Genomic DNA, 24,113 nt, shown 5'->3' on the forward strand with positions numbered 1-24,113 from the left:
TAAGCATATAAGCGAGAAAACCGGCCCTCACAGCTGAAATACTTAATTATAAGTTTCATCAAGGGAGCATATGAGTCTTTCAGGTACCGGAAGGGAAAAACTCTACTGAGCTGTCTCAGATAACCAGGTTTGATGTATGGCTCATAATGTTCCCTATCAATTTGCTGCCTTTTATTCCACTGCTCTCCGACATTTGGAATGTCGGTTGCTAGAGAAATAGACTCCGGTGTCAAGGTGAATGTCACACCAGCTAGAGTGACTTGGCCATTATGTAGATGAAGTACAAACAACCTGGCCAATTCATGATGGTACTGGACTCTCGCAACCATCTCACGGAACTGATAACAGGATTGGTGTTGAAAAGTGATAGCAAGAGGGCAGGCCTGCAGCTCGGCAAATGAAGTAGGCTCCTCTCTTATATGTTTACCACCCTTGTGAGGTCTCCTTGGTGCATGCATTTCTGTAGGAGAGTCATTGTGTGTCTCTTCATCTTGGTCATAGGAAGGATCAGACTCCATGTTTGCTAATGTGTGAGTTTTCTTGATGAGTATGAAGATATTTATGGTGTTTTTAGTTTTCTGCCACCAAGGATGAAAATGTATGAGGGACTATGGAGGGAGAGGGTATGAGGGGTTTTGGGAATGTTATGACAAGTTTTTTTGGGGAATGGAAGGGTTTTAGGGACAAGTTTTAGGCTATGGGATAGCAATTAGGGTTTGGGGATTTTGTAGCTAGGGTTTTGGGATAATGGGAATTGGGGATAGGGGTGAATGATTTTTAGGAATATGGGAATTAGGGAATGAGTGGATGAAATTGGAAAATAAATGGAGTCAAAGAGTGAGGGAGTGGTGGAGTGGACTTGGCAGCAAAAACACAAATGCAAACCCTAGGCAATTGTTTTTGGGCAAAAATTGCAAGGAGGTAGGGTTTGAGTTTTATCTCACTAAACCACCATAAACTTTAAGAAAAACTCATTTACTAGCAACGGAAGAAAGCTTGACTTACTTGCACACCATAGGATTGAGCGAATTTGGAAATTGAGAGAATTTATGGGTGAAATCGGGCTTACAGCTCTATGCGCCGCGCCACAAACCCAACGCGCCGCGCCTGTTATATGCGCCACGCCAGTGTATTTTTTACATTGTGGAGGGCGACCCAATGCCCCGCACCACTTCTATGCGCTGTGCCTCTCACCCAATGCGCCGCGCCCACGAACTTGCACAGTTTTACTGCAGTCTTGCTCCCTTTGTTCAACACGGCCTTCTCTTGCTCAATCTTTCTTCTTGGAATGCAAATGAGCTCTTTGAACATGAAAAATGATTTATATACAAGGGATTTTGATTTTTCATTCATAAAACCCACTTTTGTAATGTTTGCATTGTGACTTACTTTTAAACTCTGTTTTTTGGGTAGTTTACTTTATTTTTGTCTTTGATGAACTGAATGATTTGATTTTTTGTTTGCCTTGCAGGGGATGGAGTTGCTGAAGCTTGGCAAGGTGACCAGGGTTGCCACTGAAGTTATTTACATGTGAAAGAACTGAAATTACATCAAATTTATACATAAAAACATAAAATACTCTGTTTTTCCTCAAAACAGGGTTTTGAGGAAAAATACATTTCTGAGCATGCGATTATGAAATTTATTAGTACTGGGACTTTATTCAACCTCCTCATGCGCCTGCTGACCGTCATTGAACACTTTGAAGACCTTTTTGACGAAACCCTAGACCTAATGAAACTGAAACCCTAAAAATGACCCTTGCAAACTTAAAGGCAAAAAATGACTGCAGATGGTCTAGATGCATGGAAATGGGCCAGTAGGTAAAGGGCATGAGGGAAAATGTACAACAAGCCACTACCGTCAGATGATCCATGCTCCTAATGGAATGCAACTGACTGGCGAGACACCTAATATGCAATGCAACAAGAGAATTTGATCACTGACGGAGGGATGAAGATACCGACACTAACACTGCACACATGGGAATCCCTCCCATGCACCTCGAAAGCTTCTGGCGGCTCTATGTAGATCTCTTCCTTAACAATACAGATGAGGAAAGTTGTCTTCGCGTCCATCTGGTTAATCCTACAACCCCTCTACGTTGCTATAGAAATGATAGCCCTAATGGATGAGTATCTAGCTACTAGAGCAAATGTATTGTCATAATCAATTCATTCTTTCTGTGAAAAACCCTTAGGCAGAAAACGAGCTTTGAACTTCTCCACGCTGCCAACCACAACATGCTCGATTTTGTACACCCATCTAGAACCAACCAATGGCTTGCCCGCTGGTCATGGCACAACCTCCCATATGTTGTTCTTCATGAGGGAAGAATATTCCTCCACCATGGCATCCATACACACTTGATGTTGGGACACCTCTTGAAAGTTGGTTGGTTCAACCTCAATTAGTTCACTCATCAATGGCATAAACCCGGAATAACACTAAGGAGCCTTGCTTTGTCTAACAGAATATCTCGAAGCACAAACATACTCTTGGGCCTCTCTCAATGTCTTCTATGCCCACTTGGCCTACTTCCTCCTTGTACCTAGAGTTTAGGGTTGGGTGTGAGGAATCCCATGTTCCTCATCCTGATCTCTCTGCTTGGCCTACTCGCTTTGCTCACTAATGTGTGTGACTGTAGTTAAAGGAATTTGTGTTGATTCAACCTTTGGTGCCTACTCCTCCTGAACCTCAATTGTAGAAGAACTCATGCTGATAGACTTATGAAAAGTTCTCTCTCCTTCAAATTTCACATCCCTGCTCACTATAGTCCTCTTGAGAGCAGAATGTAAACACGACAGGCTTTTGAAGTTTTGTTGTACCCTAGAAGGATACCTTTCTCTGTAGTAGCCTCCAACTTGGTCCTTTTCTCCTTAGGAACATGGAAATACACAAAGCACCCAAAGATGCGAATGTGTCCGAAATTTGGTTTCTTCCCTATAACGCCTCCTCTAATGTCAATCTGCCCAACACTTTATGTGGGCTTCTATTCTACAAATATATGGCAATGTTGTAGGCCTCTGTCCACAAAAAACAATGCAAATCCTGGTCATGGAGCATGGCCTTGGCTGCTCCAACTATAGCCATGTTTTTTCGTTTTGCAACCTCATTTTGCTGAGGGTTGTACGAAATAGTCAACTCATTGATACCTTCCTAAGCATAGAAGTCCTTGAAGGCATTCAAGTTGTACTCACCTCCATTGTGTAAGCTCAACATCTTGATCTTTCTCCCTGTCTAATTCTCAACTAGAGCCTTGAACTCCTTGAATCTACTAAAGACCTCGTCCTTATTTTTCATGAAATATATCTAGGTCTTCCTAGAGAAGTCATCAATGAAGGTCACATAATACTAGTACCCACTCAAGGATATCAATGACATGTGCCCACTCACATTTGAGTGTACTAGATCCAAAATCCTTTTGGACCTAGTGTCGATGCTTGGAAAAATGGTCTTGACATATTTACCTAGTGTGTAACCCTTGCACACCTCATGTTGCTCGACCTTTCGCTCTAGCAACCCCATCACTATCTCCCTAAGCACAATAAGCAGTCCATGATGAAGATGTGCCATCCTCCTATGCCATAACTCTCCTATCCCTTTCCTACAACTCACCAATGCATGTGTTAGGTCAAACTACAATTGAAACAAGTTTCCCTTCCTGACCCCTATTACTTTTGTTGTCTTCGAGTTCTTGGGTCGAATATACACTTTACCCTTGTCAAAGGTCACAATGTAACCCTTGTCCTCCAAGGTAGCAACTGAGATTAGGTTCTTTGTCATACCCGGAACATACAACACGTCCTCCACCATAAAGTTTTGTCATACTCCCTCTCAAACGTAATTGTGCCAATACCAGTTGGATTGTACTTAGCATTGTCTCCAAGCTCTATGGAGAAATCCCACTCCTCTTTCAAATTGGTGAAATACTCTTTGACTCCCGTCATATGGCAAGAAGCCCCACTGTCAATGTACCACACATTGGTGGTAAATGAACTCGAGAGACATGCAATGAGAAAAAACTCATTCTCAAGCCATGTTGTAAACTCGTCCACTTTTGTAGTAGCATTAAACTGCTTCTTTTGCTTGCCCTTATTATTTGGGCACTGGTAGGCATAGTGACCCAGCTAATGGCATGCAAAGCATTTAACCTTGCTTGGATCCCTCTTCTTCTCACCCTTAGAGGAGGACCCCTTGTTCGGCCCTTTCTTGGCCTTCTACTTACACTTGCTTGCCAGAGCAAGGTTCTCTTCTTCGTACATCTTCCTTTGATCTCCCTATTAACTACTTTCTCGAATCTCCTCTTGGACGAAATCATCCCAAAGCCTCGCCTAGTCGAGTAGGTGATCCCGACCCATAATACACTTGACAAAGACCTCCCAATGTTTTGAAAAGCCATTCAAGGCTATACACACTAACTCCTTGTCAACAATCATCTCTCCAATAGCAACCAACTTGTCCTTGACTTGTGTCAATCTAGATAAGTAAGATGTCATGCTCTCACCCTTGGACATTCTTGTGCCATACAACTTGTCCTTGAGCATCATCTTTCGACTCTGATAATTGATTTCATATGGCTTCGTGAGCATATTCCACATCTTCTTCACAATATCCTTCTTTGACAGATGGGGTATGAGAATTTTTTACCCCATCGAGAACAATTCTCTGTGCCTTGGCCTCCTTGACCTCATGTAGATCAAGAGCAATTAAATTTGAGCTTGACAGCACCACTGTTGTATTAACAAAATTCCACAACTTGTTTTCTGTGAGAACAATTGAGATTTGAACTTTCCATTGCAAATAGTTCGAAGAACCCTCAAGCCTGTCCTCATATTGAACACTAGTAGCCATTGTAGAATAAAAGTTTTTGTAGCATAAGATAGTGTTCTAGTCTCAACTTTGGTCAGAGAGGCTAAGAAACACTAAGGCTGCAAAACCCAGAAATAGTTTCTGGAAAATCCACCTAGAAGCAACTTAATTAAGTTAATTAATCAGTAATTAAATTTTTCCTAAGTCTAACTTAGGGAAAATAATAAATTATAAAGAATTAATTAAGGAAGATGAGATTTCTCTAGAAACTCACACAGATCAAGTCCGATATAATCTCAACCATCGATAAGGACTTAATCATGGTCGTTGGTGATCCAACTAGAGATTATAAGAGGAGGTCGATGGGGTTGAGGAGAAACATATAGGAAGAGCGAGTTTTTGTGGCAGATCGATGTTCCAGAGGGCAGCATTTAGCTAGAAGAATTCAAGCCAGAAGGAAGCAGGAGCAAGAGGGATATTAGTAGCAGATTTCCGGAGGAGGATTCGAATTCCAAAAGAGCCAACTAAGAGAGGGACGAGTTTTCCTCAGTGAAGTTGCGCAAGGCCTACCTAGGGGGCTTCAGAGGAGAGTTCGATTCAGCGAGAGGAGGAGTCGATTCAGTTGCTAGAGGCCGAGATAAGTCCCAAGAGGCCAAGCAAGTCACTTCCAAGGGTAGAGACAAGAAGAGTTGCAGGATTCAGCGTGTTCTAAAGGCAATGTGAATTAGTCTGCACAAAGGCTCACGTAGGGGCATTTCATGTAGCCCAGATTGGCCATGTTACCCACCATTTTGTGGGTAATATCCCTAGGAGAAATTTTTTTTTCCAAGATGGTCCTCAACCGGTAACCAACAACCCCTTGCAGCCACTAGCTAGCTCATTGTGCCATTTTCTCCGCCACCTGAGCCAACCATGTGGTCCCTCGCCCATCTGCCATGATCGTATGTTTGAAGGTGGGCCTCCCGAATCTAAAGGTATGCTTTGTCATTTGGAAACTGAGTATTGTAGTTTGTTTATCATGGACACTTTTGGGCATGAATTAATGGGGGGATTCGGCAGAAAGAATGGGCTATGTCTATGCTTTTGTCCCCTAGAGCCCTTTTAGGAATTAACCTTGGATTCTAGTCCCGTGGTCTCCTTTATTGACCATTTGGTTCTAGGGATAGTATTTCAAGGGAAACCCTGATTTTGGTTGTGTGGTCCCGCTCCCTTATCTACTTATATTACCCTCTTTCCATCCATCAATGCTCCATTCATCATTTTCCCTACCTAGGTCCACATCCCTCCATTGGGTCCACATAGGGTTAGCTTGCTCCTTCCCTTACCCACACCTTGGGTCATGGCCTGGAATGAAACCCAAAAGTTTATGCTATTGAAAAGAAAGTTAAAATCATATATGGCAACATTTAATAGGAAAAGTACCACAAAATGCAAAAGATGGTCTGGACAAAAACATTTAGCACGTGGGCAAAAGCCAATACATGAGCTCTACCCCATCATCATGGTCATCACCCTAGATCCTACAGGTTCTATGAGCCTTCTTCATCATATAGGAACCCATGATTGTCCCAACCCCTGGTGGGCGATGAACCGCCCCACCTTAAAAAGGGGGATTCCACTGTTATATCTTACACATCATGCTCTAACCCCTTGAGCCCCGAACAGTTAATCAAAGAAAATCATAAAAAAGGCAAAAGGCATAAAAGAAGGGTGGAAAAATCAAGGTCGAGGCACCTCATGTACCACAATTGCTCCCTCCTATACATTATAAACCCAAGTGTGGGCTTCCCTCTTATTAGCTACCCTTGTACCCCAACATGTGACCCAAGGTTGCCCCTTCTCATTCCCTACTTCATTCACCTATCTGCCACATGCCAACACCTTTGAAGGATGTACCTTGGCTATATTATCCCCTTTAGAAGTAGAAAACACCTGATAGGGCACTTGGTTAACCCCATTTGGAGTTTAGGAGACATTGGCACATCTCAAAGCCCATTATGGAAGGGCATGTCATTATGAAGTCCCCCCCTGTGGTCCATGACTAGGTAAGCTCATTTACTTGATTTCTCTAATGACTTGTTGTACTGGAAGGCTAGGGGATGCATTAGATCTTATGCAGGATTGCAGATGGTTTCCATTTGGGTTTGGTCTCCCTAAACGAGGTCCTAATCCTCTAGAGGGCTACATTGGCACATGTAGGGTGAGCGTTGAGAGCCACAGGCCTCCATAGCAGCAAATTGCACTCCATGGATCCCCACGGCCACTCAGAGATTGCTCATGGTTCACTTATTGGACGAGGAGGATGCACGTCATCCATCATGCCCAATTGGCCCCAGATCTACACCATACACTTGGCAGATGATCCAGGACATGCACGATGATGTGGCACCACCTACACCATCATCTGAGCCCTTGCATATGATCTACAACATCTTCGATTTGTTTGGAGACCCATAAGGAGACTTGTGTGCCCCCACATGTCATTTGGAGCACCACAGGTTATTACAAGGGGCCAACCCCTTGTCCACTGCTTTTGAGGGTCCTATTCTTCATTGTGGCACTCATGGACCTCATTAGACCTCTTAGAGGGCCCTACGACATGCATAAGATTATTATTCGACCTCTTGAGAGGCTTTCTTTTTCATTTATGAGCTAGTTTGGTGGGCTTGTCACCAAAAGTTGTATTATTAGAACATTATTTTATTTTTGGGGCTTATGTAGGCCAAGGAGGCTAATTCAAACTCCTAAGTTGTGTATAAATACAAGTGAGATGAGTTCATTTTTCATCATCACTTTGGATTGGATCTCTCTCTTCTTTAGAGAATCTCACTTTTTTCTGGAGGATGAATTGGAGCATTTATGGATGAATTTTGATGTATGGTTATTGGTCTATCTTCTCTTGGAGCTTCTCTATCGTCATTTGTTAATGGCTAGATATACTCTACTGCATGTAAGTACGAAATTTTGATGTTATTCTTGTTACTTTTGTCATATATGTTGGATTGGGTTTTTCATTGCTTTAGGGGTAATTGTTGCATGCAAATTATTGCTTAATATTGTGGGATTGTCTCTATTATAACGTTCTCACCATGTATAGGCCATGTAGTGTGAGCGAAATCTCCTAAGGGTAAAATCTGACCTCGATAAGCCATTCCTCTTGTGCATTTGAAATATAAAAGTTGTAAGATTGCTTTCACTAGACCTAGAGTGTTTGTGAAGTAATTTTGAGGCCTCCTTGACTGGTAACCAAGAAATATTACACATAATCAACATAGACTCCATTTTCCCAAGGATTAAGTCACTGATCTACCAAGGGTGGTCACCAAAACTCTTATTCTCTCACCTCCTCCCAAGTCTAACCACATTGAGGTACCTAGGGCATCAAATTCCTGACAAGCTAGCCATTGAAAAATTCGATCTCATAGGGTCTCCTGCACTGGCCTTTCCTCTAGCCCTCCACCAAATTTGAAGACATTTCGACGGTGGAATTGCGAGAAAAGCCAAGCCCTAGCTCTGGGACCAAAACTTGCCCTGCCATCCCCAAGGCTAGCACATCCCAGGGTCAAACCAACATCTTTAAGTAATTATATTTTCTTTGATCCTTTCTCCACCTTGTCTAGGGTAAGAATATCATTGGTTGCTACATTCCTCCCCCATATACCCTGACTGGGTCCACTTGGCCCCGTGTGGTCCTACTCCTTTGAAAGACCATTCTTTAAGAACCATTTGGGATACCAATTCTAACAAGGATTTTAGGAATTGGGAAACTCCTTCACACATTTTATCCCATAAACCTAACCCCCAAACCCTCTCTTCCTTTCGCTAGATTACCTATTACCTTGCCTACAAAGCAAGCAATTTTTATCCTTCAAATTCTGGGAAAGGGTTATTCGGGTCACTCATATCCATTGACTTATCCTTCATTAGTGACTCCACACATACCGGGTCTCCTCCCATCGGTGAAAGTCCGTAAATAGAAGGGAACCTTAGCTGAGATGACAGTGGGCTAAGACTCTAAGACTCCATTTGTTGCCCTTGGCCTAGCATTTTCCCTTTAGGGAATCCCCTTAGGTCCCCTGCTAGTTTGAGCGGTAACAGACAAGATTTCAGAGCAGAATTAGTTGTGGTGATGAGGTATTGGCCTCACAGACATTTTGCTGGTATTTCTCTTATAGATTGGATTGCTAGATTAAGCATCCACAGATTGTACTCAGAATTTCACTGCTGCATAATAATATAACCCTCATCTGTTGCACCGGTTTTCCCGCATTGGGTTTTTCCAAGGACAATTGTCCAAAAATCACTTTGTCAATTTTGTTTTTGTGTGCTAGCATTTTCTCAGTTTTTAGTTTATTTTCCGCAGCGTTTTATTTGTGAAGAAATTGCAGTGTGATTAATTTGTTATTCTGTCGTAACAAAATAAACTACACAATTCAATCAGTTAGAAGAATTAATTCCAGTTGTTGCTTTTTCAAGCGAATTTTCACATGGTATCAGAGAAAATTTGATCAGCCAGGAAGCTTAGAGGAGGAAGGAGGAAATCATCTAGATTCAGAGGAAGTCTGGCAGCTCAATTTCCAGGTCTTTGCAGGGCCTAGCCAGGCAGTGCGAATTGCTGGACAGGGGGTCGAATTTCCAGTTGCAGAGTGCAGGAAGGGTCGATTTGTTGGAAAGTAATTCCAACAAGCAACAGGTAAGCAAATTAGTATTTTCGTAGGGCAGATTCTTGATATGGGCACAATTGTTTTTGTATTAGTTTTGCAGTTGCAGAATCAGCGTCAGTTGGAAGAGAAATAGCACATGGATTATACTCTGAATATCTCTAGTAAATTTTCCAAAATCCTCCAGTTTGGTCATGGACATATTTAATATTCAAGAGGCTACAGAATTGTCTTCTAGATTGGAGGACAAATTTGTTTGCTTATCTAGCTTAGCATCATAGGGACTCTGGTATATAGACAGTGGAGCGTCAACTCATATGACAGGAGTTAGAGAATATGAGGAGAAAATGGACTTCCAGATAACAATGGGAAACAAGACAAAATGCACTCCAGTTGGGAGAGGTACCATTGATATAGAGAGGGAGTCAAGAGCGAGCACTAGTGTTACAGATGTATTACATGTGTCAGGATTGGGTATGAACCTGATTTCAGTATCCCAGTTACAGGATAAGGGATATGATGTCCATTTTGTAGGGAAGAAGGTTTTCATCAAACACCAAAACTGGAAGAAGGTGAAACAGATTGGGGTGTGAACTCTCCAATGGCACTGGTGAGCAGTAACAGTGATAGTGGGAAAGACCTGGGTGAGTTATGGCATAGAAGGATGGGACACTTACATCATGGAGTACTTAGAATGCTCAGGGAGACAGTAATAGGTGTTCGAGAACTTGGCACGAAACATGATGATGTGTGCAAGGGGTGTGTGCTTGGGAAATATCTTAACGCAACATTCCCAAGGAGTGACAACAAAGCAGATGGTGTGTTATAGCTTATATACTTAGACATTTGCGATCCTATGTCCACCAGATCTCTAGGAAGGTACAAATATTTCATTACCTTCATTGATGACCATTCCAGGAAAACCTGGATCTATTTCCTGAAGACCAAGGATAAGGTTTTCGATTGCTTCAAAGAGTTTAAGGCTTTGGTAGAGAATGCTACAGGGAAAAAGATCAAGATACTTTGCTCAGATAAAAGAGGTGAGTACACCGATAGTGACTTCACAGGTTTTTGTGCAAAGAAAGGCATCAGGAGGGAGTGAACAATTCCATACAATTCACAGCAAAATGGAATAAAGGAGTGGACAAACAGATCTATAGTAGGGGCTGCAAAGGCGATGTTATATTACCAGGATTTGCCCAGGTTCTTATGCGCAGAGGCATGTAACATGGCTGTGTATATTCAAAACAAGGTTCCTCACAAGGCATTGGAGAAGATAACACCAGAAGAAGTATTCTCAGGGAAGAAGCCAGGGGTTAGTCACTTCAAGATCTTTGGTAGCATAACTTATTGCCATGTACCAGATGAGGAGCGCACCAAATTAGATCAGACTACAAAAAGAGGATATTTCATTGGGTATAGCGAAACCTCTAAGGCATACAAGATCTATGTTCCTAGCAATAGGAAGATCATAGTGAGATGGGATGTGAAGTTTATGGAGGACAAAGCCTTCAAGAAGCCTTGTGAAATGTCAGTAGGTATCAAAGTGAGCTAGCAGAAGCTCCATTGGTTCAGCAACAAGGGCAACCACAGGGGCAACTGCTAGGACCATCGCAAGGATAGTCACAAGGATCTAGTACAGTTACCAATACCAGCATATCCTCAGGTGCAAGAGATCCAGTGATTTCATAGCAAACGGAGCAGCAAAGTTAGGATGAGGAGCTGGTTGAACCTCCCACAACTAGTAGTCAAACTAGTAGGGAAGTTTGTCAAACATTGAGAGATGCAGAGGAATTCATTAGAGCTCCTAGGACAAACAAGAGAGAATGCAGACAGCCAAACATGTACCAAGCATTGGTGGCACAGGTTGAAAAACCTTCTAGCTATCAGGAGGTTGCACAGCATCAGGTGTAGATAGATGCCATGGTTAGGAGTATAGTTCTATCATGATTAATGATGTTTGGTAGGTAGTGTCGAGGTCAGAGGGTAGGTCAGTTGTGGGCCCTCGTTGGATCTACAAGAATAAGTATGCTACAGATGGCAATGTGGAGAAGTATAAGGCTAGGTTCGTGGCAAAGGAGTGTGTGCAGAAGGAAGGTATAGATTATGAGGAGACCTTTGCCCCAGTTGCCAAAACTACTTCTATTCGGTCAGTTATATCCCTATTAGCGCGGATGGGATGGCAGATTTACCAGATGGATGTCAAGACAACTTTCTTGAACGGGGTGATAGAGGAGGAGGTATACATAGAACAACCAGATGGCTTCAAGACTCATGAAAGGTGCACACATGTGTGCAGACTAAAGAAAGCTATATACAGGCTCAAGCAGCCTCCCAAGGCATGGTATGGTCGGATCGACAGCTACTTGCAACAGATGGGATTCGTCAAGAGTGACGCAGATCCCAACCTTTACTATTTGATGGTAGAGGATGAGCCACTCATCCTAGTGTTGTATGTGGATGACCTCTTCTTGACAAGGTCATCAGGGCTCATAAAGGACTGTAAAAGGAACCTGGAAGCAGAGTTTGACATGAAGGACTTGGGGTTGATGCATTACTTCCTAGGCCTGGAAGTGTGGCAGAGGGATGGGCAGATCTTCCTTGGTCAAGGGAGACACTACAGAGATTCTGAAGAGATTCAGGATGTAGGATTGTAGACTCATGTCTACGCCTATGACTACTAACTGGAGGAAGATTGATACATAGGACAAGGATGTTGACCCCACCTTGTATAGACAACTTATCGGTTCTCTCATGTATCTAGTTAACACTAGGTCAGATATCTGCTTCGCAGTCAATATTCTCAGTCAGTTTATGGTGGAGCCGAAGAGAGCGTATTGGATAGTAGCGAGGCACGTTCTGAGGTATTTGCGCGGCATAGTAGAGTATAGGTCGAGGTATACCCGAGGTGATGATGTCAAACTATGTGAATTCACAGATGTAGATTGGGCATGTAGTTTAGTGGACAGGCAAAGTACATTCAAGTACTACTTTAGCATTGGAACAGGGATGGTTCCTTGGTGCAACAAAAAGCAAAAGTCGGTAGCATTGAGCTCTGCAAAAGCAAAGTATATGGCAGCTAGCACAGCCATGTGCGAAGTTATATGGGTTTGGAAGCTATTGGTGAGCTTGTTCAAACAAAGGATGGAAGCGACCAGTGTTTATTGTGATAATCAGAGTTGCATCAAGCTCTCTGAAAATCCAGTGTTTCATGACAGGTCGAAACACATAGATATTCGATGTCATTTCATCAATGATTGTGTGCAGCGTGGAGCAGTTCAACTACTATATGTTCCCACTGAAGAGCAGGTTGCAGATATACTTACGAAAGCTCTGGGAAGAGTTAAGTTTGTATATTTCAAAAACCATATGGGTATAGTGGAGAACCCTTTTCATTAGTTGATGGATCAGTGTCAGAAGGCGTAGTTAGTTCTTGAGGGACGGTTGCAGTACTAGTTGCAGTCAGATGCTGAGGAGCATAGTGCAGTTGCAATGCAAACAGACTCAATTGACAGTGCAGAGGCTAGTAGCAGTAGAGACTTAGGAGACAGTTGCAACATATGGACACAGTTGATTCAATATTCAGTACTTTTGGATTTCAGTTAGAGCAACAACATGAGATCAGTTGCAGCACAGTAGCAGAGTTGGTAGCAGTACAATTGTACAGTGCAGTGTCAGCAACAGCATAGATGCAAGGTGATTCAGCTACATTGTGGCAAATGAATCAGAGTTGCACTGTAGTTGGTGGATAGTGACAGTCTGTCATAGTTGTCATTCATCAGTTGCATGTATGGAGGATGTTAATGGAGACAGGGTGAACACCTTCCTCGCTAATCGGAAGTGTTAGTTTATGTAGCATTGGATGGTGTTCTAGTTTATGTAGCATTGGATGGTGTTCTAGTCTTGACTTTGGTCAGAGAGGCTAAGAAACACTAGGACTCCAAGACCCAGAAATCGTTTCTAGAAAATCCACCTAGAAGTAGCTCAATTAAGTTAATTAATCAGTGATTAAATTTTTCCAAAGTCTAACTTAAGGAAAATGATTAATTAACAAGAATTAATTGAGAAATGTGAGATTTCTCTAGAAAACTCACATGGATCAACTCAGATATGATCTCAACCATCGATAAGGACTTAATCGTGGTTGTTGGTGATCCAACTAGAGATTATAAGAGGAGGTCGATGGGGTTGAGGAGAAACACACAGGAAGAGCGAGTTTCCTTAGCAAATTGATTTTCCAGAGGGCAGCATTCAGCTGGAAGAATTCGAGCCTGGAGGAAGCAGGAGCAAAAGGGAGATCAATAGCAAATTTTCGGAGGAGGATTCTAGTTCCGGAAAAGTCAACTAAGAGAGGGATGAGTTTTCCTCAGTGAAGCTATGCAAGGCCTGCTCAGGGGGCTTCAAAGGAGAGATTGATTCAGCCAGAGGAGGATTCGATTCAATTGCTAGAGGTCGGGATAAATCCCAGGAGGCCAAGTGAGCCACTTCTAAGGGTAGAGACAGGCAGAGTTTCAGGATTCAGCGTGTTTCGAAGGCAGTGCGAATTAGCCTGCGCAGGGGCATTTCGTGTAGCCCAGATTGGCCAGATTTTGGAGCAAAATCAGTTGTGGTGATGAGGTATTGGCCTCACAGATATTTTGCCAGTTTTTCTCTCAGATTGGATTGCTAGATTAAGCATCCATAGATTGTACTGAAAATTTCACTGTTGCATAATAATAAAACCCTCATCTGTTGCACCAGTTTTCCCGCATTGGGTTTTTCCGAGGACAATTGTCCAAAAATAACTGTGTCAAATTTTTATCGTGTGTGCTAACATTTTCTCAGTTTTCAGTTTATTTTCCGCAGTGAAGAAGTTGCGGTGTGATTAATTTGTTATTTTGTCGTAACAAAATAAACTGCATAACTTAATCACTTAGAAGAATTAATTCCAATTGTTGCTTTTTCAAGCGAATTTTCACACCCTCAAAGAGAATGAAAACTGAAATCTGATTTTTTTTGTCCTGAAACCCGTGTCAAATATCCTTGGCTTTGTGTTCAGAGTTTAGAGCTCTGATACCATGCTAATTTCTTTAAACCCAATTACAAATTTACTGTCACACAAATAATCACGGACCTGAAATAAACAATGCTTTCTAATTTGATTTGTAATAATAAATATTATGGGTTTTTAAACAAATAAACAACAGAAGCAAAAATACTCGAAACCAATCACATGCAACAAAGAATGACACAGATATACCTTGGAAACCCCAATGTGGGGAAAACCAACAAACATTGGGCTTGTTATTTAGTTTCAGAAGAAATATTTTTTAATTTTCTCTGGCAAATACCCAGCATAAGATCTCAACCCTCTCTCTCTCACTCAACTCTTGTAGACATGCAGCCCAGCAGAAAAATTCTGTGTACAAAGAAACTCGGCCTCTCGGCCATAGAGAAAACTCAGCCTCTCCGCTGATCCCGCTCTAGCTAGCTCAATCTAGCCTTTTCTCACTCTCGCTGCCAAATACTGCGCTCCATTGAATCCCAACTTGTGCCAAATTGAATGTACATCTCCTTTTTCTCAAACCTCCTATTAAAAAGATCAAACCCTAATCTCAACCATTGAGATTAGATTTCGACTCACTGAGATTTATGGCTACGACTTAATCTGTCATTGACTTATTTTCCTTTTATAAAAAGGTACCCAACAATTAAATATAATTGTTGTCTAAAGTCTTGACTTAGTTAATCCATTAATTTACTGTCATAGGAGATAATTAAGGCAACTCGCTGCATAGCACGGCACCCGATCCATGTAGAATCACCTGCCAAACTACAATCGCAACAAGGTGGCCCTTCATCTCAGGAGTGTGGTAAACGAGTGCAGTGGCCCCCCCACCCCGGAGAACATTTCCCCATGGAACACTAGATAATACCAATAAAATTAGTAAATGTGAACAAATGGGGACTTAGATCTATATGGTTCAGTACAGAACAAATATGCCATTATTCAGTCAATTGAAACCCACCACTGACAGGAAACGTCCCCTTAATACCCTAATGCTACCTGCAATAGATCCAAAGAATCCATTTTTAGAAATGAATCGGATGATCTTCATTAGCTACAAAACACAGTGCTACTTAGATTAGCATTTGTTGTAGCATGCTAACAAGGAAATGCTTCAGCAGATTAGTAAACAATTTGAGGAAAAATGTTTAACAAATGCGAACTGTATCACAGTTTGAAATCTAGACTCTTACCATAAGAATCTTATTTGCGATAACATAAAACGGACTGCCCTTACCTTTCTGTGAACTGACTGTGGCATTATTGGCTTTCTTCGCTGGCAACTTATCATCTATCAGTCTTTCTGCAGGCCTGACTTCCAGAAAGAAAAATGTTAGAAGGGGCTTTGCATGACAAAGTCAAGGTAACATTTTTAAAAAGGCTAATCATTCGAACAATGAAGTACTGGTAAGCTTTCAAATTCGATGTTCTTAATTGTGCCAAAGAAAATTCTCAAGAATCGTGCTAGTTACAAATCCATTAAATGTTGCATTAGATTGTAGCGACAATGCAAAAATGAATATCACACAGGGTACCATAATGAACGATATCATTGTCATAGAGTTCAGAAGAAGAGTACAAAAACGCAAGTTAAATTAAAGAAGTCAATGATTAAAATATTAGATCTTTAAGAAATTTGAATCCTCTTCAACTAGAACTAATGCAGGCAAAAGATCTATTTAGACTCGTCCAACCAGCACAATTTCTACTATCAACTAAATAGCACCCTGACATCGCATTGCAAAGAAAGACAGATATATTTATCCAAATTTAAGGAAATTCTGCAAGAAACAAAGTTGCAATTCAAGAACGTAGATCCAATTTCCCCAAGGCAAGAGAAAACTGTGATTGGCAAAGGTTCAAATCTAGTTGGAGCATATTGTACCTACAGCCTGCTTGCGAAGTTGAGCCAATGTAAAAAAGCATCATGGTTTCTACATATTTGATTAAAGGACAGGAACAGTATAGTTGCCAAATTTCTCTTTCCAGTTTAAGATTTCAAGAAAGTTTGCATAGCCGAAAGAACGGTTCATTTCAAAACTCTAAGGAAGCATAAATATCATTTCAAGTCTATCTCAACATGCAAATAAATAATTTATAAAACCTACCTTTTGCTTTTTCCATTCTCAGCTGCACCCTTTCTTTTGTTGTCCCTTGGTTTAGGGTCTACGTTTGCCTTGCTAAGAGTGAGTGATCTGATTAAAATGTTGGTTGGATCTGTTCGGATCACTTGATCCTCTGCAAAATATTAGCAGTATTAAGTAAAACATTGACCATAATCACATATATTTGCTGGTCTAAATGGAGCAATCTCCCCAACATCCCAGTTCTAAAATTTAGTTCCTAACATATTAAACAGTAAGATAATGTCGCAAAGAGCTATTTTGAAAGTGGTCCTATAAATGTCTAAAATACAAGCAAACAGCCTACAAAATAGCTTTGCTTCAAGTTTAAACAACTACAAGAGAGCAGCAGAGTAACATTTGTCACAAATACATGGTCCCTCTCTTGACGCAGGAACCCAAACATCATCCAAGAGCAAAACAAAGAAGATAAACCTGAAATATGAAACCTAAATGTGATCATGCATTTCAAAAATTAGTTGCTGCAATTTCTTGCTGAGCATCTATGCTCATCCATGAATACAAATTAAAAGAAAATCCGAAAATGTAATAAAATTATAAAACATATTATTTTTTTCGACAACATATTCATTTCTTTCAAAACCCCATATAGAAGAAAGTGCACAGACAAAGTACAACAGCTCCAAAGCTTAGTCTGTTGAGGCAACTAACCATAAAGCATATAAACTCTGACGCTTATGAACCCCTCTTGATGGTTCTATGTTAACTGGAAAAATGTACGATGATAAAACTTAATAGCATAACCAAAATTTGCTCACAATATGCCATGCTCTTATGGAAGAACAAAATAAAACAATACGTCCTGTAAAATTGAAAAAATCTAAAATAGAACAAGCAACATATTGAGAAACCAAAAGGCAATTGACAAATGGCAAGATGGCAAACCAGCGCAGAAAGGGAGATTTAACTTATGAAAAATTCTAACCTGGGGGTGCCGTATCATGATCACAGATATATACTCGCAACCCATCCTGGAGCAATTCACAAAAATGATGTTAATCAATAATATAAATCAACTCAAAATCGATGCTATTGTCGAAGTTCGCACCATCTATAAAATATGCAAGTCGTGATGAAGCATTATGCATGGTGCTCACCGTTATGGAAAGAAGCGACTCTCTAAAATCAAGCAGGTTGATCATGTTAGTATTGCAACAATAAGATGGTGTTATTATTATTGCAACAATAAGATGGGGCTATTTGCAGGGTTTCTATCGTCTACTAGTTTCAACAAAGCTTGTCCAGATTGAAACCTTACATTAACAGTGAGGTTTCTTGTGTTCTTTAGGCAACAATACAAGCTCCGGAGAGTATAAATGTAAGAATTATGGATAAAACCATCATAACCTTCATCCTGGAGGACTTTTTAATGAAGGAAGTTCTTTTCCATAAGAATAAGAAGAAGGAACAGCAACCTCATAATAGGGTCGTTTGTTGAGTCAGTAAAAGTGGGTAGCCAATATAACTCTCATGTGATATGCAATAACGGTTGCTTTATTTGTGAATTTTTAGTAATTTTGATCCAATAAAACTTTTCACATTTTCAGTTGAAAGTAGTTTTTTAGAGTAAGAAATCGTGTAACTTTACTAATAAACTAATAAAATATGATCCCTTCCTATGAATCCATCAAAATATTTTTATATATATTTTTTTTTGAAGAAATTTAACTGAAAAAAACCAATAATATTACAATGATAATACATAATACTAAATTTAAATATCTCATTTAAAAAAACCTTTTAATAAATATAAATATATTTAATAGAATGATATTACAACTAATAATATTTACTATCCTTACGAGCACCGAAGCTTTGACACTGTGGCTTATGTTCCTTGTAACTGAGCACTAAAGCCTTGACACTGTGGCTTATGTTGTATAAACCACTGAAATTTTCGAGCACTGAAGGTTTGACACTGGCTTATGTTGTATAAACCACTGAAATTTTCCACAATATTCCAGACCATGAGTGCCATCCACGAGCCACTCACATCATCCTTAGAGTCTATATTAGTGAAACCTCAATATCCTCTCTAAATAAACGAAAACAAAGTGGATATAAATATATCTATTGAAGCACCAAATTCATATCATTTACCATCTTTTGAAATAAATATGTATCCAAGATCAGTGTAAGAATAACAATAGTGTGTATATTTTTTTGAAATATTAATTAGGTGTAGTTATTAGGAATAATCAGTGTAGTTATTAGGAATAATCAACACCTATTTCATTTAAGTTTAAAATTTCATTTTTATAGTATATTGTGTTTAGTGAGTCGATTGTTTTAGTTAAGTTTAAAATTTTACTTTCATAATATGTTTGTTTTGTTTAGTGAGCTGATTGTTGATGGAATCACTTTCAGAGGAGAAGTGTTGAAGGAATTTTTTTAATTTGCTATTGTGTTTTAAGTTTTTTTTTTCTCTTTTATTTGATTTAATATGGTTTTAAACAATGTTCTACCAAGACTATGGGACGGGGAGACGTGGGTGCGGGGAGACGCACAAAGGGGACGTGTGGGAGTACCCTCAAATTCTAGGGAAATTTAGGGGGGACGTCAGGGTATTTTTTTTTTTTCTTTTTAATATATATATATATATATATATATATATATATATATATATCAAATTCATATTCTATAATGAAAGCATAAATACAATAATACAGATATATTTGAATTAAATAATGAAATACATTGATCCATACTCATCATCCTTACTAATATATACATGATTCATCCATAGACCACGAGATTCAATAATGAGATACTCTAATCCATATTCATTATTCATTATTCACCATTCTAGAATCTACATTGATTTAAAAATTAAATTCATCATTCTAGATTCTTAAAATTTAAATTCATCATTCATCATTCTAGAATCTAATTAGTACTAAGAAAAATAGACTATAATAGATACAAAAATCTAAAGTCTGCAATAGTAAATTGATATAACTCAAAATCAAAAACAGTGGAGTGATGAGTCTAAAAGTCACTCTAAAATACACATAGGGCTTGGTGCTCTTGATTAAATACTAATTCCATATCCTTGTACATGACAAAATGCAATGGAAACATTGCAATCCATCGAATCCTGAATTCCTGAAAAACTGTTAAGTCTGTTGGATTTTGAGTGAGATCTAAAATTCTACTTTTTCCATATGAAATCCAATGAGGTCGAAACCACTCACAAACATCCTGAGTCATTTCATGGTAATGTTAAAAATTTAAGTAAAATGATGAAAATGAAAGATAAAGGAGAATGTCACTTTTACTTTAAGAATTTAACATTACCATGAATTGCATAGCAATAGTAGGGAAATATGGTCAAATACTAGGTTTTCTATGTCATAAACCATTGCTTACAAGCAAATTTAAGGGGGATGCATAGCCCATTTTCTAGGCATCCCCCTTTTGGGAGTCGCGTCCCCCACACTGGGGAAACATCCCCCCCTGCGTCTCCCCGCGTCTCCCCAAAAGGGGGACGTGGGGAAACGTTTCCCCAGACGTCCCCCGTCCCAGGTGCGTGGGGTGCAAGGGGTGCGCGCACTCGACCCCAGGAGACGCGTCCTCGTGGAACACTGGTTTTAAATCTACTATACTAACTTAACCACTTATTCAATTAAGAAAACCGCTTTGATATCAAACCAGTTAAATCCACAACTTAGCCACTTGCTTAATTAAAAGAATCCACAACCTAACCACTTGCTTAGTTAAGAAAACCAACTTAATACCAATCAGATCAAGTTAAACATAACTCAACCATTTTGGTATAAACTAGCCTTGTTCAACCAAATAAGCATTTAACACTAAAGTAACGCAGTGAAACAACACAATTTAATTAAAAAAAACTACCAAAAAGTTATAAATAAAAAATCTTAAACTCTATTTTCCTCACACCTCTCACCAACCAAAAACAGCCCAAAAAGAAACCAAAGGAGGACATAGCCAGCCCCACCCTAAGGACAGGTGCATAGGTGCATATGAACAACACATGTAAATAACAAGGCAAAGAATATAACAAATTTCCCGCATTAAAGTCATTTAAAACTTGATTGATATTGTATTTTGTTACTGATATATTACCCTCAATTCTATTTTTAATATATTCATCTTTACATGATATAAAGTTGAATAGATTTGGTATATTTTATGTGAAATAATTTGGAATCATAATTAAAAATCTATATCTAATAATTAAAATTGTTGTTATCCAAGTCAAGTCAATCCAAGTCCGAGTGTGAGGGAAGTTCAAAGTTGACTCTCAACCAACTTTGAGTCTAAGTTTCAAACATGGTCAGCTTATATTTTTTTTTCCTTTCAATCCAAGTGTGAGGGGAAATTCAAAGTTGACTTTCAATCAATTTTGAGTCTAAGTTTTAAACATGGTCAGCTTATAATTTTATTTTTTTTAACCATGGTGAATTAGTTCATTGAAATAATTTGGGTGAAGCCCAAGATTAAACTTGGGAATTGCAGTTATAAAACCTAATAATTGTCACTATAATACCAAAAATATATTTAACAACAGCCAATAAGTTAAATATAGCATAAATTTATAAAATTTATGATTTAGCAAAAATCGAAACTCCACGTGAAAAAAACTAAACCTATACTTCATAACAATACCCAAAAAAACATACTTTCATGATGAAAATGAAGATCATCTTGTCTGGCCCTAATGCGCCATTAAGGCGAGAAAACCTAAATATACATTCCAAGTATTATACTGCCAATGCAAAATATAATCTTCTGTTTAAGCAATATAATTTGAAGGAAGTTATTGTTTCAGAAAATAGATATAAAGGGAATCACAGCACTTACGGGATTTGAAGGAGGAATCGTCGGGGATGAGAAGAAACCCCGACAAGGGAGATCTGCCAAATACTGTCCTGCCATTGCAATTCAAGTAGCCCAAGTTCCGAAAAATATTAAAGCTTACAACTCTCTACTGCCCCGAAAATCTCAATAAAGATGAAAATAAATAATTGACACACACGAATCCAATGAGAGTGTCGGAGCAATATTCAATATAGCGAATGACAATGAAAAAGAGCGGCCACGTGGTAAGGACAAGTCATTCCCGGGAAACACCTGTATGCAAGTGATGGTCCGACGAACCGTTCCGGTGTTGTTGTATGAACTGTATACAGAGATCGATTATATGCTGAAGACTGAGATCGTTTATAAAGTAATATTGGCATTAAACTTACTAATTGTTAAGGGTATAAGCAGGATAAAATTTGATGGGCAAATTTTTTGTCTTTGGATGATTTATTAGTCAAATACAGGTTAAATTTTATAATACGGTCAATGTTTTTAGTTGAAATTGTGAAAAATGGCGAGGAGGTGTGAAAACAGTCAAATTTGACATGTGGGTCTGTTTTGAAATTCCAACCGAAGGTGTGAAAACCGTCAATGGGTGGGTCCATTTTGAAATTCAAACCCTTGGTGTACTAGGAGTATACTTTTGGTGTGAGCTGACAAGTTATGTATTGGTTGGTGGGTCGGCCAAGCGCCCCCACGCATTGGCACAACCATATATACATACGACGGGCGAGTTGGATGGAGACACCAAGCGAAGTGCAAAGTCTTATGTGCGAAGGGTTCTGCGGTGGACGCAGATCGGATGTGCGCATGAGCCCGCATGACGGGTAGGTTCAAACGAAGACGGAAGGTGCATTTGGGCAGGGTGACACGGGCGTGTGCGCCTGCCGAACGATAGATCGACAGGGGAACTGTGTAAGGCGACCGCGGGTAGGAGCGCCCGGCAGTGCGAACGACAAGTGTGGATTGTTGGAACGGTGCGACCGACATGTGAAGGCGCCTAAGCTGGGTGAGCCGGTAGTACACAGCGGTGCACCCAAGTTGGGAAAACGACATAGTCGTTTAGGAAGTTTTGTAAAGCCAGTTGAACTTGTCTCCCGGCAAACTTGTAAAATCTGAAATTATAATAAAAGATCGTTATCTTGCATATGGTTATGTGTTTCTATATTGTTGAATGTTATATTAATGGTTTCCGCATATTAATATTATCAATTAAAAATGATAAATGTTAGGCGTAGTTCGGAAAGTAAGTTAACTAATGAAAATGTTAAGTACTTAGCCAACGCCGCACGAAAGCCAATTTATGAAAAAAGAATTGGGGGTGTGACATAGATGGCTTTACATTATGGTCTACCTAGAATAAGTGGTCCTCTCGTAGAGGCATTGGGGATATAGCTTGTTACATTAAGAAGAACATCTCTCCCCATGCTAGGATTTATAAAAACGACCCTTACAATCAACATAGTTGGATAGAAATCACTGAAATTTATGATAAAAAGACCTACATAGCAATCTGTTATTTCCCCCCCATCAATTCTAACTTCTATAAGAAAAAGAATTTAGATAAACATAGTCCTTACAATGGTTTAGAGAATGATATTTCTAACCTAGGAATGAAAGCAATATCCTTTTAATCGATGACTTTAATGCTCGAACTTCAAGCAACCAAGCTATTCTTCTAAGCAGTCATTCCAACCCTCATCCTCTTTGGTTAGACGAAGACCTTCCTCTGGCTAGCCGGTACAAAAGGAGCTCTGAATACCTCAGGGAGAATTTGTTTGGGTCGGAGCTAGTCAAGCTCTGTAGTGTTCAGGATCTCATAATTTGCAACGGTCTAAAGAAGTGGCCCAATTTTAGCCAGATGACCTGCATCCATGGACTTGGTAGCAACATGGTAAACTATGTTATCTCTGATCTCCTATACAACGAAATAAAAAATTTTGACATCTTAAACAACCACGAGCCTGACTCTGATCATAGGCCTTCACTGATAACTCTCAATTTTGTCATGCATAGAGATCTCATAGAAGATAATCCTTATAGCCAAAAGAAGTTAATCTTTGATAGAAATAAAAAATATCTCTTTCTAAATGAATTAAAAACTAATTTTCTTCCTTTATATAGTATAGACAATGTCTAGTCAATTTAACGTCTTAAATTGCTCTACATAAATTATCAATCCGGGTATCGTAAACTGATGAAGTGTGGTGCACCATATGTGCTTAGTTAACCTTTTTCTTACTTCGTTGTTTTATAGTTTATGTTGTTTTTGGGGTTTTGTTCTTGTTGGTTTCCTAAAGTGTCTAATGCAAATGGAAATCCTATTCTAGGGTCTTAAGAATACTTTTAAAGGACAAGTATGGATAGAGATTTCAAGACAAGGCCTATGTCCCTAATGGTAACTTCCAAAACTTAGCACTTCAAAAGATCTTAAAACATGTTATTGATGGAAATAGTACTTAAACAAAAGTGTAAATATGCAGCTACTTCAATCAAAATAGAATGCAACAACCAAACAATGAGCTAGTGACTATGAGACCCAGTATCCTTGTTGTTGTATAAAAAGAAAACTGAACTTAAAGCAATTCAAAAACTGTAAGCAAAGTAAACTAAATCATA

The 24,113-nt window shown here is 39.5% G+C and overlaps 1 protein-coding gene across 5 annotated transcripts in view; it reads right to left on the bottom strand.

The window, feature by feature from the left end:
• The window catches only part of LOC149184027 (protein LOWER TEMPERATURE 1-like), a 62,389-nt gene extending 40,504 nt beyond the window's left edge, over positions 1-21,885 (bottom strand). For 2 of the 5 annotated variants that reach the window (XM_089417376.1, XM_089417371.1), the window contains exons 1-4: positions 21,762-21,885; positions 21,492-21,559; positions 16,629-16,758; positions 15,758-15,831 (exon numbers count right to left, since the gene is read on the bottom strand). In XM_089417376.1, the coding sequence (XP_089273502.1) occupies positions 15,758-15,831; positions 16,629-16,758; positions 21,492-21,559; positions 21,762-21,871 (382 nt within the window). In that variant the 5' untranslated portion in view covers positions 21,872-21,885. Of the gene's footprint in view, positions 1-15,481; positions 15,520-15,757; positions 15,832-16,628; positions 16,759-17,589; positions 17,636-17,761; positions 17,912-21,491; positions 21,616-21,761 lie in introns of those variants that run through there. The other 3 variants (XM_089417372.1, XM_089417373.1, XM_089417375.1) reach the window with 3 other exon arrangements.
• Between the last annotated feature and the right edge of the window lie 2,228 nt (positions 21,886-24,113).

The sequence above is a fragment of the Pinus tabuliformis genome, chromosome 3_2 (assembly GCF_031772625.1).
Source record: "Pinus tabuliformis cultivar Carrire ecotype Pingquan chromosome 3_2, CPIR1, whole genome shotgun sequence".
In the NCBI taxonomy this organism is placed as follows: Eukaryota; Viridiplantae; Streptophyta; class Pinopsida; order Pinales; family Pinaceae; genus Pinus; species Pinus tabuliformis.